The sequence below is a fragment of the Gavia stellata genome, chromosome Z (genome assembly GCF_030936135.1).
Source record: "Gavia stellata isolate bGavSte3 chromosome Z, bGavSte3.hap2, whole genome shotgun sequence".
Classification (NCBI taxonomy): Eukaryota; Metazoa; Chordata; class Aves; order Gaviiformes; family Gaviidae; genus Gavia; species Gavia stellata.
Genome location: NC_082637.1, coordinates 72,313,653 through 72,329,520, shown reverse-complemented (window position 1 = coordinate 72,329,520; position 15,868 = coordinate 72,313,653). Strand labels below are relative to the sequence as shown.

The window sequence follows — 15,868 nt, the reverse complement described above, 5'->3', positions numbered from 1 at the left end:
ATAAGGTGCACCGTCCGCTTTCGGCGCGCCCGCAGCCTGCGCAGGGCCCGGGCACTGGGCTGGCGCATCCTCCGCGGCGTCGTCGTCGGGGCGCTGGGGCGGCGCTGGCCGCCGCGCCTCGCTCTGCTGCTGGTCCTGCGGAGGAGGCGCCGCGGGAGCCCCCGGCCCAGGTAGGGCCCCCGGGGAGCGGGGCGGCTCGGGGGGCGGCGGGGGGGGGGCGCGGCGCGGCCCCGGTGGCCGCGGACGGCCCGATGGGGCGGCGGCAGCGGCAGGCGGCGGCGGCGGCTGCCGCCCCGGGGAGAGCCGGGTGCCTGCTACCCGCGGCAGCCCGGCCCCGGGCGCGCAGGGCCGCGGAGCCCTCTCCGCGCCACATGCTCAGATTACACCGGGAACACGTGAGGTTTGCACAGGCGTGCGGGTTATTATTTTTTTTCTTTCTTTTTTTTTTTTTTTTTTTTTTTAACGCAGTAGAAAGCGACAGGTCCTTGAAAAGTTGCTGTAACTTATTTCTGCCTCTTTTTTTAGCCCCCTTGAGAAGTTTTTCTTTTCGTTTTCTCTATGGCTAATTTAGAAAAAATAAACCCACCACCCCTTACCAACATCTGCAGACGGTTCCTTGCGAACAAGGAACATAACTCTTGCTCTGAAGAGAGAAAATGGCCACTGTTTTCTGAGCGTGTGTTACTTTCCACTGTTGTAAATGACAGTGAAATACAGTGGCCTACTTTGCCTTCCCTTGCTGTTATATAAATATGCACAATAAGGGTCAGAGCGGCCGAGCAGCGGCAGAAAGAGTAATTAAAATACACGCGTATAAAGGACCTTGAGAGATACACGAGGTTCCGGAGTTTTTAGAGACTTTTTCCTGATTGCAGAATGCAAAATCGGATTGTTGTGGATCTGCACGACACAGCTTAGGCCTCGATCATCACACATAATTAGACACATAATGAAAAATAAAGCGAATATTAATTTTGATGGGTATTTGAGGATCGTTCTGCAAAATCCTCGTAGGGGGTCATTAGAGCAGTCCACAACCTCCTCTAATCCAGAGCACAGACTGGAGAAGAACAGAGGTAGAAGAGAAAGAGAGTAGCAATATTTGCCTGATAATATCTACAAAAATAGCGATTATATATTTTATATATAGATATAAATATATATTAAGAAATGAAACCCTTCAAGCTATAGGAATTGAGGTGTGGAGATAAAGCAATTCACAGTTTGCCTGCTCCAGTTTCTGGTTAAATCACTTTCAGCGCTTTTTGAATAACAAGTGTGGGGAGATACACACACAAATAAGCATAAAAGTATAAAAAAAGTATAAAAAAATCAGAAACAATATCCAGTTTTCCTTGTTACCTTCAAATCCCTCGTTTCTTGCATTTGTAGTAGGCCTAATTTCTTCATTTTACACTAAGAGGGGGAAAAAGAAACTATAAACCCTGGCTGACCTGAAATGCACGGATCTCGAGCATGAAACATAAATATGAAGGTGCTGATTATCTTGAAGTAAATTCGCTGTAGCAGGGACAAAACCCTCTCGTGGATCAGGCAGTGTGGCAAATTTTTTTCTCTCTATTTCCACACTTGCTGTAAATACTGCTGCTTTTTTTCTCTTCCCCCCCCCCCCCAGCTTTTCATCGGGTAGATCGAGTTCTTCTAAAACGCCAGTTATGTCTAAAATAGTCACCGAAATGTGCTGAAAATCTGATTCTAAAGGGGCTGGGGAGGGGTAAGACAAGGGTGTGTGTTTAATCTAAAAAAAAGACGAGATTTTCCCTTTTGCCTGACCGTACTCCTTCCATAATAGGATGTAACAACATTACAGTCACAAAAGTAATGCATAAATATTTTGGCAGCTCGGAGAGAGCGAACCCCGAACCCATGGTATTTCGGGCCACAGTTTGCAGGGAGAGGGTGGCTTCATATTCGGATTAGATGGAAATCTATTTCAGGGGAAAAAATAAGTTTGGAAATAGAGAGAAAACAGTTCTTTTTGCCCTTATTTCCTATTTAGAAAGACGGGTCCTAGTCTCAAGCTTTGTTAAAAATTAAATTGCTTAATTAAATAGATGGAACAAAGACAATTTTAACACTCCTCCAGCAACACTAGAGAGAGAAACAGTCTTTCGTTGAAACAGCGTTCACGAAACTGCTTCTGAACCCCCAGTGAGTCCGAGACGGGGACGGACACTCAAAAACTGGCTGACAGAGTTTGTGTGTTTATTTGCTATTTGTCTTTGCTCTGCTGTTTGTTTTTTAAGGAAGGGAGTATTTTGCCTGACGAATGCTTAAGTGCTTTTTGTAAACTGTTAGGTGATTACCCAGAGCCATTATGTCTTTTTACTTTCTGATGACTCCATAGCCCAAAACGAGGGACCGAAAAAATATGCATCTAAAATTTTCTGGAGGGTTTCTAAGAAAAATGTAAAAATATCTAGGGATATTTTCACAGCTATTTAGGGCAGCGTATTACATGCAGAAATGTGCTCTGAGCAAGTTTATATCACACGACTCGGAAAACAGAAACCGAACTATTTATTCTTTATTGTTGCAGGTTGTTGGGTGGTTGGTTTTGGTGGGTTTTTGGTCATTTTTATGTTCAAAAGAAACCTCTATGGCACAGCTTCTAAAAGTCTAAAATTAAGGTGCTGGTTTTCCCTGTTCTTACCCAGTATGTGTAATGAGGATAATTATCTTTGCAAATATACTGACATTTTAAGCTGAAGAGTAGAAGGATACTGTTCAGCTATTTCTATTCACCGTTTTTTCTTCATTTTTAGCATAACTACAAACAACTGTTTTTTTCCCACCTGAATTGTAAGTCAGATTACTTCCATGCAACTTCTCTGTGGCATCCCCCCCTGCCCCTCGTGCGCCTTTTTTGCCTATTTACAGGCGAGGAAATCCCACTATTATGTTCTCTATAGTTTGTCTCTTTGTAGTATTTAATTAACCCCTAAACTTATTACCGAAATACTTGTTAGATGGTAAAATAACTCGCGTAAATGTTTTGAAATACTTTTTTTTATACTTGTTTTCCCTATTTTTTCGTTAAAAGGGTAGTACTTGCTAAGCCTTAAACAGGGCGTAAGATGGCTGCTTTTGTAACTGAAAATTACCTTTTCCGTCCTGTGTGCTAGTATCAAAACATCTCAGAACAATTTGCAGGATTGCTGTACTGTAGTATTAAAATGGATCTGTTTTCAGTGTCAAAGGTCTGTGTTGTTGAACAGTGACTTTAGAAAGAAATAAGAGTAGAAATGTAAAATAGTGAGATAGCTTAACGTGGATGGATTTTTTTTTTTTTTTCGGGAAAATATCTTTGCAGTAAGGTTTGTTGGGGAGAGCAGACGGTTTCTCATCCCTTCCCCCAAGAACACAAGTGTAATAAAAGGGTGGTTTTCAAAACACATTAGCACAGGCTCGGTTATTATTTCCCTAACTTCAGGTATGACGGTGTGTTGTTATGTTTCGATTAATCTGAGGTCGTTTGTCGGTACCAGAATTGTGCAAAATAGGATTTGCACTTGTGGGGGGAAAAATTGTATTACTTCAATAATGTGACTTAAAATTGTGTCGTTTTAATGGTCCAATAGCTTGATAAGTGTTTTGGAGGGTCAGTGATCATTAGCACGGAACCCTGTTCGTTGTTTTATGCCGTCCTGCGATTTTGTAGTTTTTAACAGATTTTAGCAGGGACGGAGATGCAGACAGGCCTTCTGACTCTTCTAGTAACGTCTTCACTTAGAAGTACGTTGACGTGTGAGTGTATAGATTTTTTTTTTATACTTATATATTCACAAAAAGACACGTATGCATATATTTATACACACACACACAGAGATCCACTATCAATACTATTTCACAGAAAGCAAGATTAGCCAGCGATAATATGCAACCCTGACGCGCCTTACTTACAAATTATTGATTTGTAATTTTAGGACACATGTAACCAAGGAGGTTTTCTCCTGGGATTTATCTCTACATGGTTATCATTAATGGCAGAGAGCGCACGACGGACTGGAGGGCGCTTCGCCTGTTAGGTGGGGGATCCTTTCCTCTTAATTTCTCAGACTTTACGGACTTTTAAAAAAATACAGTTTTAAACTTTATTTGCTGATTTTTTTTCATTTTATTTTTTGTAATCGCCCGCCAGCCCTGGGGTCCGCTCTGCACCATGCGGTGCTGCAAAGCCACGGTGCGTGGGAGCCCGCCGCAGGTCCCTGCCGAGCGGGCGTCTCACCCCACCCCAGCACCCTTCAAATGTCGCACCCTGCTCTTGCAACGCCACTTGCCCCGGAAACTTCGCGAGGGAGGCTCATAAGGCCCCCAAACAAGGAAATTTCAGTGAACCTCTGACTTGTCTACGCAGGGATAAATTTGTGTTTGTTTCTCCTCATCCAAGAATGCCTCTGCCTTTCGGCCGTCGGTACGTGTGGACATAAACCCGCCGTTTTTCCCCTTTCGCTACGCAGGGCGGTTCGTGTGCCCGAGCGGCCGGGGGAGGTTAACGCCGAAGGGAACAAAGGTGCATCTGCACGGCAGATACTGCTCCTGTGGCAATGGCACCGGTTTTCTGCAATTAAAGAGGAGATTAGGGAAATGACATTGGGGGAAAAAAAAAAAAAAAAAAAGAAAAAAACCTAAAAAACTTCCTTAATCTGTTTTTTGTATTTGCTCACTTCACTCTCCGACCTCGGCGGTGGCTCCGAACCGCCCCGCTCTCCGCGTTGCTCTGGGGGAATGCGGGAGCCTTAAACCCCCTCCTTCGTCTTGCCTCTTACCCAAGTCTGCCCGTAGCTTCGAGGTGGCGGAATAAAACCTTCGAGCCGCGGGTCGTGGGTGCTTCGCAGCCCCGCGGGCGCTGGCGCCGATCCCCGGCTCCCCTCGACGGGGCGGGGGGGGGGGGGGTGTCGCTTGTGTGTGTGTGGTGTCACGGGGCCGGCAGCGGGGAGCCGCTTTGTCCAGGAGGGATAAGTGGGAGGACGGAAAGCAGGGGGAGGAGTCAGGTACTCGTTTTTTGTGGACGTTCACAGCGGCGAGGCGAGGCCCTGCCCAGCCTCCGGCTGCCGGGCTGGAGCCCTACCTTAACGCGGCTGGGTCTCGCCGCGGTTTTCCTGCCAGCGAGAGGCTCCCGCAGGGCCGGGGTGAAGCGGTCCTCTTCTGCCGGGTGCCATTAGGTGGATCGCAGACTTCCTGCGGGCACGGCTCTCTTCCTCATCCGGGCTGCCTGCTCCCGGCCGGCGGCGGGGCGGAGGGACGGAGCCGGACCCACCGCTCGGAGGGGCTCGGGGCAGGGCAGGCCCCCCGCCTCCGGAGGCAAAAGCCAAATCCATCCCTCGCACCAGAGTCCCTCTATGCCCCGGGAAGGCTCTGGTCAACCCCCCCTGCGCCTCCCGCCCCACGCAAGACAACCGCGGGGCGCATCCCACCTGCCCGGGCCGGGGCAGCTGCGGCCATCCCGGGCAACCCGGAGAAGCCGTTTGCCGGTGGGGCTGCGTCCCCCTCCCCTGCCCTCACCCCCCCACCCCAATGTGGGGTGTGGGGGTGGCGCAGGGCCGCAGCCCTCATCCCCTTCCTTCTCCCCCACCGACGGCGCTCCCGGAGGGAGGCAGCCCCCGCGGGAGCCGCCCCGCACTCTCGTGGGGGAGAGAAATCGTGGTCCCCCGCGGGCGTGCCGAGCCGCCCCCTGCCCTCAGCTTGCGGAGCCGTCTGCCGGCACCCCGCGGTCCGCCGCCGCCGCCCCCCGTGCCCCCCCGGCAGGCTGCGCGGATTTCACCGCAGCCGCCAGTACCGCGCCCCCCCTCCCCGCTTGGAGCCGGCGGCGGGGGGACGCTGCAGCGCCCTGCCCCGCCCGCGGTGTGCGCAGGGGGGGTACGCGGGGCCGTGCCCGGGGGCCGCCTACCCCGGTGGGGGCCGGGGGGCGGCCGCTGCCCCCGGGGAGGAGGAGGAGGAGCTGCAGCGCGGCGGCGGGCGAGGTCCCGGCCAGGGGAGACGGAAAGCCAGGGGCGGCCGCGCGGGTCGGGCCGGCGGGGGGCGATGGAGGGGTCCCCCCGGGGCGACGGCTCCGGCGACCGGCTGTGCAGCGCCGCCGCCCGCGGGGACCGCGAGGAGGTGCGGAAGCTCCTGGACGCGGGCGCGGATCCCAACGGGACCAACTCCTTCGGGAGGACCCCGCTCCAGGTACGGAGCACCGGGGGGCGGGGGTGGCGGGTGGGGGGAGCTGTGGTCTGCCACGCTGGCGGGGGAGGGATTTCGGGTTTTGAATAAGTTTTTATTGTTATTATCGGAACCGGACTCCAGCCGCAGCTGCCTGAATAGAAGCGGGCGTTTTTCTGAACCCTCGCCCTCCTGCAAATACTAGATGGAATTTAGAGGGGCACCGCTGGCAGCAAACGAATTATGCTAGAGGGTACTCAAAAGGGGAAGTGGGACTGCAAAATCCGCTTCCAGATGGGTTCGGGGAGCTGACTGCGCTTAGATCAACTTTTCTTGTTTGTTTGTTTGTTTTAAATATAGCCTTAATGGGTCTTCTTCCCCAAGGAAATCGAAGTGGGGTCCCTTACTAGTGTTTTCATGAGAAAGAACGGCACACAGGACAGCGTAGAAATTGTCACTGAGTAGAAATTGTAACTTGAAACTGGGTATTTATTAGTAGTCGTCACTATTATTATTAGTATTTTTAATATTCACTATTCATCAATAGTGGTAGTATTCATTGATAGATATTGTAAGTACCAGTGTGTAGTGGAGTTGCTTTCCAGGCATCCTGAGAGCTAGAAGAGTGTTATATTAATCGACATATTTAAGCTGAAAGGTTTTAAATGTTAATTGAACGATTAATGTACTGTGAGTTGTGCGTTTCATGAAAAGGTTTTCTCGAGTTGTCATTTGAAGGGATATATTTAATGATTCACCAGCTAAGCTGAACAGCCATTTTGGTCCTTGCACTTTAATATGGAAAAGGAAATATTTTTCTAAAGTAAGTTACTGAGAAAGGCACTGAGAAAGTTATTCGTTTTGTTTCTGTTGTAGGTTCAAATTCCAGATTAAAAGGGTCTCCAAATTGTTGTAATTTTTCTCTTTCCTCCCCTCATTTCAGAGTGAGACTAAGTTCTGTTTCCCTTACCAGCACTTTGCAAAATGGCTGCCACTCTGACATGCGGACTCACTTTATCTTTCTGAAAAACTTAACCTCTACAGGAATTTATAAATTATGAAATTTATAAGCATTTTTTGCACTTATAAATAAAACCAAATATTTGTAGTCCATAACCAAATTCTCTGGAGAAAGAAAATAATGAGAAAACCTATTGTCTCAAGATATTTTCTACAGCGTTAAGATTCAATTTATGGAGGTTAAAATTCCACTGAAAGCGACCGGGAGAATGCGGGAAGTAAAACCCTAAGTGTCAATTTATTTTGTTTGTTTGTTGGTTTTGTTTAGCTGGTTTTGTTTTGCTTTTGTTCAATCGTGCACGATCAGACCTTGCCAGAAGTTTTTGCTTTTGGTTCAGCTCCAGAGCGGCATTAGGGCTCAGCAGGAAAGTTTTGTGCATTACCCGTGGGCGCGCAACAGCTTTCCTTGCTCCTGTGAGCAGCAGCACAGGTTTAGCCAGAGCTGGGAGAGAGGGAAGCGGCTCGACCCGCAACTCGGGAGGGGGGAAATCCACACCGGGCACCGAAAAGAAGCGAACCACTGCCAGGGCCGTTACACCCCACCGCCTCGCCCGGCCGCGGTTGGTGCGCTGCAGCGGCGCTGCTCATCGACGGATCAGTAACGCATCCGAAGTGGCAGGAGGCTCCTCAGGGCTCTCACAGAATACGTAGGGTGCGTGTATAAACACACACGCACAGTTTCTGGTATAATAAATGGTACATATAAATGGTATATATAAATGGCATATATATTGTGTATATATATGTACACACATTATACCTCTGCCTGTGTGTATATATGTACATATGAGTATATACATATGTATATACACATGTATATATGTACATATTAGTGTGTGTGTATACACACACCCCCCACAGGTACCGTATATACCACGGTATATATAAATGGTGTAAAATGTGGAACAGAGCATACACATACGTGGTACCCAGTCTGGAAATCACACGTACCGTAGCTAGTATTTTAATTTATCATAGAACCATAGAGTATCTCAAGTTGGAAAGGACCCATAAGGATCATCGAGTACAGCCGTGTGCATTCATGCAGGTCACAGCTACACGTAGCTGACATGGGAAAACTGTGCCGCGAAGACACCCCAGCCCCCAGCCGCCGCCCCCCGGCTCTCCGGAGCCGCGGCGCTCCGCGGAGCGGGCGGGCGCGGCGCGGCGCTGACGCTGTCTCTCCCCGCAGGTGATGATGCTGGGCAGCCCGCGGGTGGCCGAGCTGCTGCTGCAGCGCGGAGCCGACCCCAACCGCCCCGACCCGCGCACCGGCTGCCTCCCGGCGCACGACGCGGCCCGCGCCGGCTTCCTGGAGACGCTGGCGGCGCTGCACCGCGCCGGGGCGCGCCTCGACCTGCCCGACGGCCGCGGCCGCCTCCCCCTCGACGTGGCGGCGGGGGGCCCGCACGGACCGGTGGGCCGCTACCTGCGCCACCCGCCGCCCCTCCCCGCCGACGCCCCGGGAGCCGGGCCGGCCGCGGAGGGGGCTGCGCGCTGACCCATCCCCGGCCGCGCCCCCCGCCCCGCCCGCTGTCCGCCGCCCTCCCTCGCCGCAGCGCCCGAAGCCCCGGCGGCAGCCGTTCCCCGCCTCCCCCCGCCGAGCCCCTCTCCCCTTGTCCCCTGCACGCATCTCCGCGGCAGCTACCGGGCAAGTCCCCCCGCCGTCGAGCGAGCGCTCACGGCTGGCGGTGCTCCCGGGAGCTGGGGAGGGTCTTCCTCTGTCCCTCTGCCCCAGAGCTCCTCCCACACACCCCGGGCACTCTGTGTCCTCCTTCTGCGAGGCGACGCATGCTGCTGAATTTTCAAAGAAAAAGCGGAAAGGACCCAAACGCGGCCGCGGGGAGCGCTCCAGGTCGTCCCCCCCCGCAACCCCCGCAGGCTCCCCGGCAGGCGGAGGACAAGCAGAGAACGGTTCTCCGGTGCTCCAGGGGAAAAAAAAAAAAAAAAATTTCGTCGTTTCCCCCTCCATTTGTTGTTAAATTCAGGCGGTTTAGAGAAGTGAAAACGCCCTTAGAGACTTGCTCACTGTCCTGCAAGCCACTGCCTTGATCTCCATCAGATACGTGTCTCATTCACGACGGTACTGATTTTATTCATTATCGCACAATCCGCGAGAGCTCTGCATTTTAGGGATGCCTTGAGATTCTCTTATACAGCGCTCCGAAACAGTGAACACCTTAGCCATCCCGTTTACAAATTTAATTAATTTTCAAATCTTCTCCCCTCATCACACCGCTCAACTTCGAAAGTCTTAAAATATTTAACACTGATAGAGATTACAGTCTGGGAACTAATGCAAGTATTTTGCACAGATATATTTGGGGAAGGCTATTCATGTGAGAAACCAATTGGTAATTGTTTAGCTACTGCAGAGTTTTAACATTTGGAGATACGCCGTTAATTCAGAAGATCTGGGCAACGACCTCGGTATTTTTAAGATAGCTTTCCGGGTCTCTAGCCCAGGCGTTTGGAAACAAAAAATAAATGACTGAGCTTGGTTATAAATCTGAATTTCTTCACACGCAATTGCCTCTGTTCTCCTATGCGATTTCCATCGTCTACCCAATGTTCCTACGACTTATGTGTGACGAAATACCTGTTATTATTCAACAGCAAAATATCAAAGAGGTTGGTTTAAAAAAAAATCCTTGTGTTCAACTATTAAACGGTCCTGTACGCAGCACTACTCAGTGTTGGGCGGTGTTATTTATTTCGACTTTGTTCGTCGCTTACATTTTTTGCGTCTGTGCCTAAATACGTATGCATACACACAACACATTCACGGAACTTACAGGCAGATGTGTATTATTCACCTACCTACATACTCGAGTTAAAAACATCCACGGAACTCGCTGATTTCCTTGTTTAAAACAACGCTTACAGAGCAACAGGGAAGCTCAACTGCAATTCGTACCTTCGCGTGACTTTACGATCTTTTTAAAAGCGAAAGATTTTTTTTTTTTTTCTCCTGCTAGAAAAACGGTGGCACACACAGCAGAGTAAGGCACCACGGGAGCATACTATGCTTGAAGGCTATTTCTTTCCGATTCCCGCAGATGCGTTGGTGTTTTTGTTGCCCGTGCGCAGGAGCCCGCACTTGGCTCCGGGCACCCACCAGGAAGCGGGAATAGGCGCTCCAGCCTCGAGTGTGCCAAGGAACGGCTTTCTGCCCCCCATTTCTTTAACGTGGGAGGGGGAGCGGGCGGGGGAAAAAAGAAATCACTCTCCCCTCAAAAATAAAAGCTTATTTCCCAGCTCCTCGGGGCCAAATCGAGAGCGAGCTCCGCCCCGGAGGGCGTTTGGCGGCCGGCGGGGAAGGGTCAGCAAATCGGTCCAGGGCAGGGGCAGGGCGGGTGGGACGAACGTGTTTTTCTCTCCCCCGACCCCCTCGGCTTGCATGCCGGGCCTGAGGGCAGGTGGCGGTCCCACCCGTCCAAGCCGCCGGCAGACCCCGGCCGGTGCGGCGGGCGCGGAGCATCCCTGCCTTTTCTCGGCTCCCCGCTACGCCCCGGCCCCGCTGCCCGCCGCCCTGCCCGCAGGCTGCCCTCCGAAGGAGCCCCCTTCCCCGTGGGAAGGAGGGTCAGAGCCCCGGGGAGTCCCGTCAGGAACATGGCAGGGGAGCGGCAGTCACACCGGCATGCCCACGGGGTTTCCACGCAGCCTCTCCCCACCCGGGAAAACCGTGCCGGAAGAGCGTGACTTTCCCACGGGCTTTGGCTTCGGAGCTGTCAAAGCCCAAAACTTGCTTGGGAAGTCATCTGAAGAGAAGAGGATGAAGAGGTTTTGGGACGGAGTTCCGCACGGTCATTTCGGAGGTGGTCTAAGTGCGGCTGAACAAAGAATTCACCGGACTGAGCAACATTCCTTTCACTGCTGCCACCGGGAATAGGGAAGCAAAGGAAGAATTCACACTGCTTAGGAAAGTATAGAAAAAGGTTTTCCCTCCAAGTGTCCAGCTCAACCTCTGCGAAAAAGTCTTCGCAACTTTTTTGTCTCTATAAAAAGTCTTTAAAAATATAGGTTTGTCACATTGAGGTAGCAGCTTTATGCCGCTTTCCTTTCTGTCGTAGACGTTCACTCTTTGGACGAGGAGCCAGCAGCACTATGTGCTACAAAGCATGCTTCAATTGTGTGTGAACCCCAGCATTGGAATAATTTGACTAGATATTTTCCATTGTGGTGTCCTCTGCCAAGCTTTATTTTTTTTAATACAAATCCCTGCAGGTGTAATGACACTTAGAAAACCAAAGTGTTTTCTATCACACATTCTGGAAAGTTACTTTTTGAGAACATGACTCCCAAGCTTTACAAAAGGCATAATCCCCTTTAAATTCACCTACATGTACCAAAGTTTATTGTGTCTAAGGTTCCATAGGCTTTGCATACTATGTTCAGTCTTCGAAAGCTTCACAGAAGTGAAAAACCGAAAAATTTTAGGAAAGAGAGTCATCACCTGACCTTGCCTGAGCCAAAGTTGTGGAAATACATTAACCTCACTGCCTACTTACGTAGAAGATAAGCCTCAAGCACTGTGAGTCTCAAGAGGAAAATGGAAATGCTCAGAGCCCTCACAGAACAAAGTGAGGAATTTGAGGATGGGACAGGTAAGCCACAGGACCTGGTGCTGGAGAGAGGACTTCTGAAGACATTCATATCTTAGAAGAGCTCTGGGGGCAATCGCTCCCAGCAGTAGAGATGAGGGATGATCTACCTAGTGGTTCTAGATTTTTTTTTTTTAACCAGGTCCCAATCAATCCTAATCTGACAGTCACTGAAGTAATTCACCATTTCTTTTTGTTGTTGTTGTTGTTGTTGGTTTTTTTGTTTGTTTTCTTTCCCAAACTTACAGGAAAAAGAGGTAGGAATACTTTAATACGGTGCAAGAAGATAAGTTAAGACGGAACACTTTTTCTCTGTGGAAGACAGACCAGAGGACAAATTTCTCAACATTTTTATCTCTTTCTTGCCATGTACTCATAAGTACCCGCATGCTTTTGGTAGAAACACTTGCTAAGAAAGTGTTTCTGCGCTGCAGAAAGCCCAAGAAGGGGAAGTGAAATGAGAGGGGGTCCTTAGGAGTTGAAAACTAAGAACCTTGCAGCTAGAAGCTTCAGGTTGCCTCACAGAAAGGTACACAGATGTTTGCCACTACACCCAGCATCTCTCTTGGTAGTGAGTGTAAGCTCAGGACTGAGGGCAGGCCGTGAGAAGCCCTGTTTGCACCTACTGCTCCAGCCAGGGGCTGTGCAACCAGGGAGAGGGTTTCCACAAAGGACCAAGGGGACAAGACATTTAGAGTTTAGCTCACACCATTAGCAGAGGTTATGTTATTAGAAATACCCTACTTCCTATGACTGAACTAGGTAGCTCATGCTGCCATTGATGTAGTCACTCTTCTCAGGAAGCAGCCTCCTACATGTGATTTCTGAACAAAGACATTGCTACTTGAGGAGGTGGGAGTGGTAATCTAGAACGTAAGAGTCTGATGTTGGGCGCACTCTTCGCTGGGTAAAAAACTGTCTGGACAGCCGCGCCCAAAGAGTTGTGGTGAATGGAGTTAAATCCACTTGGCAGCCGGTCACAAGTAGCATTCCCCAGGGCTCAGTATTGGGGCTGGTCTTGTTTAGTATCTTTGTCAATGATCTGGATGAAGGGACTGAGTGTACCCTCAGTAAGTTTGCAGACGACACCAAGTTGGGCGGGAGTGTTGATCTGCTGGAGGGTCGGAAGGCTCTGCAGAGGGATCTGGACAGGCTGGATTGATGGGCCCAGGCCAATTGTATGAGGTCCAACAAGGCCAAGTGCCGGGTCCTGCACTTGGGTCACAACAACCCCATGCAACGCTACAGGCTTGGGGACAAGTGGCTGGAAAGCTGCCCCGCAGAAAAGGACCTGGGGGTGTTGGTCGACAGCCGGCTGAATATGAGCCAGCAGTGTGCCCAGGTGGCCAAGAAGGCCAACGGCATCCTGGCCTGTATCAGAAACAGTGTGGCCAGCAGGAGCAGGGAGGTGATCGTGCCCCTGTACTCGGTGCTGGTGAGGCCACACCTTGACTACTGTGTTCAGTTTTGGGCCCCTCACTACAAGAAGGACATTGAGGTGCTGGAGCGTGTCCAGAGAAGGGCGACGAAGCTGGTGAGGGGTCTGGAGCACAAGTCCTGTGAGGAGCGGCTGAGGGCACTGGGGTTGTTCAGGCTGGAGAAGAGGAGGCTGAGGGGAGACCTCATCACTCTCTACAACTACCTGAAAGGAGGTTGCGGAGAGGTGGTGTGCTGGTTTTGGCTGGGGTAGAGTTAATTTTCTTCATAGTAGTGGTAAGGGGCTGTGTTTTGGATTTGTGCTGGAAACAGTGTTGATAGCACAGGGATGTTTTAGTTACTGCTGAGCAGGGCTTGCACAGAGTCAAGGCCTTTTCTGCTTCTCACCCCACCCCACCAGTGAGTAGGCTCGGGGTGCACAAGAAGTTGGGAGGGGACACAGCCGGGACAGCTGACCCCCACTGACCAAAGGGGTATTCCACACCATATGATGTCATGCTCAGCATATAAAGCTGGGGGAAGAAGGAAGGGGGGGACATTCGGAGTGATGGTGTTTGTCTCCCCAGGTAACCGTTACACATGATGGAGCCCTGCTTTCCTGGAGATGGCTGAACACCTGCCTGCCGACGGGAAGTAGCGAATGAATGCCTTGTTTTGCTTTGCTTGCCTGCACGGCTTTTGCTCTACCTATTAAACTGTCTTTATCTCAACCCATGAGTTTTCTCACTTTTACTCTTCCAATTCTCTCCCCAGTCCCACCTCGGGAGGAGTGAGCAAGCAGCTGTGGGGTGCTTAGTTGCCAGCTGGGGTTAAACCATGACAAGTGGGTGTTGGTCTGTTCTCCCAAGTGACAAGTGATAGGACAAGAGGAAATGGCTGCAAGTCACACCAGGGGAGGTTTAGATTGGATATTAGGAAAAACTTCTTCACTGAAAGGGTTATCAAGCACTGGAACAGGCTGCCCAGGGAAGTGGTTGAGTGACCATCCCTGGAGGTTTTTAAAAGACGTGTGGATGAGGCACTTAAGGACATGGTTTAGCGGTGGACTTGGCAGTGTTAGGTTTACGGTTGGACTTGATGATCTTAAAGGTCTTTTCCAATCTAAATGATTCTGTGATTCTATGATCTCCCACAGGGAGCAAGTCCCAAGATAACCATCTTTTTCTCTACATGGTGCTGGTGGTTGACAGCACAGACTGGGTAAAAAGGCAAGAAAACAGGCATGTTGAGAGCTGGGAGGACGGAGTAGAGGCACAGGGTGTCCAGAACAAGGGGAAAAGAGGCAGGTCCAGCTCAGGGAAAAGGTGCCTGGAGAAAGGGGAGACAAACATGGCAGAGTCTGCCTAAGTCTGAAAAGGTGCACAACAGACATTTACCTCTACCCCACCTCATCCCAACCCAGGTCAATGGTTTTGTGTGGTTTCTAAAACAATGCTCGTGCCTGCAGACATTCAACACACATGGCTGATGAGCAGCGCCACTTGCAGTTAGACAGTGGACCCTGTTTGGTGGAAATCATGGGAGGGAGGGCATTCCTTGCCTCCGGAGATCAAGCATTTGAACACTGCTAGCTTTACGGCTTTTTACATCTGTTTTCACCTTAGGTCCGAGCAGCCTAAGGGCCAGAGAAGGAAATGAGAATCAAGCCAAGGTACTAGTAACACCATGGAGAAGTGAATTTGTATCAAATATGGATCAGGTCCAAGGACAGAGCTGATTCCACTGCCCTCCTCACATGCACTTTAAGGGGAAAGCAACTCCTACCATCACCTTCCTCCTACTGGCTTATCTTGCTGGCTTATCTTCAGGCAGATGTGAAAGAATGGTTTTAAATGCTTGACCGTGGTATGAAAACAAATAAAATGTATTTCAGAACCTTCTTACACAGTGGATAAAAGCCCATACAAAAGCTGCTTCTTATAAAGCACTAATTAATTAATAAAACACAGATTATAAGGTCAAATTAAAAGATTTCCATGAGATCAAGTGTCTTCCTCCTTGTGCTAGAGGAACCACACTGTAGGAAACCAAACAACTGGACAGACTTCATCTGTCCTGTAAGATACATTTCACCTACTACAGGCATGATTCTTCATTCCATATGTTGCTAAATCTGGGGATTGAACATTGTACTCAAACTTCTTTTTTTTCTCTTTTCAAGGTGTACATAGAAATTACTGGTTTTTTCAACTCATGTTGTTCCCTTAAGCAATGCTATTCAACACTGTGGACATCAAGATATTCTACGATTTGCATCATCCATTTCTTTTCTACAGATTTATAGAAGCACACAAGCCATTATGATTTATGAATGTACTTAATTTGCATATATGCTCCTTCTGTGGTTGTTTTCAGTAAATGTTCATGAAGTTCTGTTCACTGGTAGCAAGGCAAGCTGTTTCAACAAATGTCCGGCTAAATAATGTGCAGAAGAAACGTGATTCCATGAGGAATGCCTGCCCTAAGGCAGGATATTTAAAAATACAGAGAGGTGTGTGCATCCAAAAAGAACATCCTGCAAACATTCTCGTCCAGCAAGCTGGTTCACAAAAATTATACGCAGAAGTTACTTTTGCATTTCATGTCAGTCAACAACAATTTCTAGAAAATTCCGGTCTACACAGCCATGGAAAAAATAGATG

General features: G+C 49.8%; 1 protein-coding gene across 1 annotated transcript; it reads left to right on the top strand.

The window, feature by feature from the left end:
• The first annotated feature begins 6,045 nt into the window (after window positions 1–6,045).
• LOC132320737 (cyclin-dependent kinase 4 inhibitor B-like) lies at window positions 6,046–8,686 on the top strand. Its single transcript, XM_059834038.1, has 2 exons — window positions 6,046–6,189; window positions 8,378–8,686. The coding sequence occupies exons 1-2, from the start codon at window positions 6,046–6,048 to the stop codon at window positions 8,684–8,686; spliced, it is 453 nt and encodes a 150-aa protein (XP_059690021.1).
• Window positions 8,687–15,868: the final 7,182 nt, after the last annotated feature.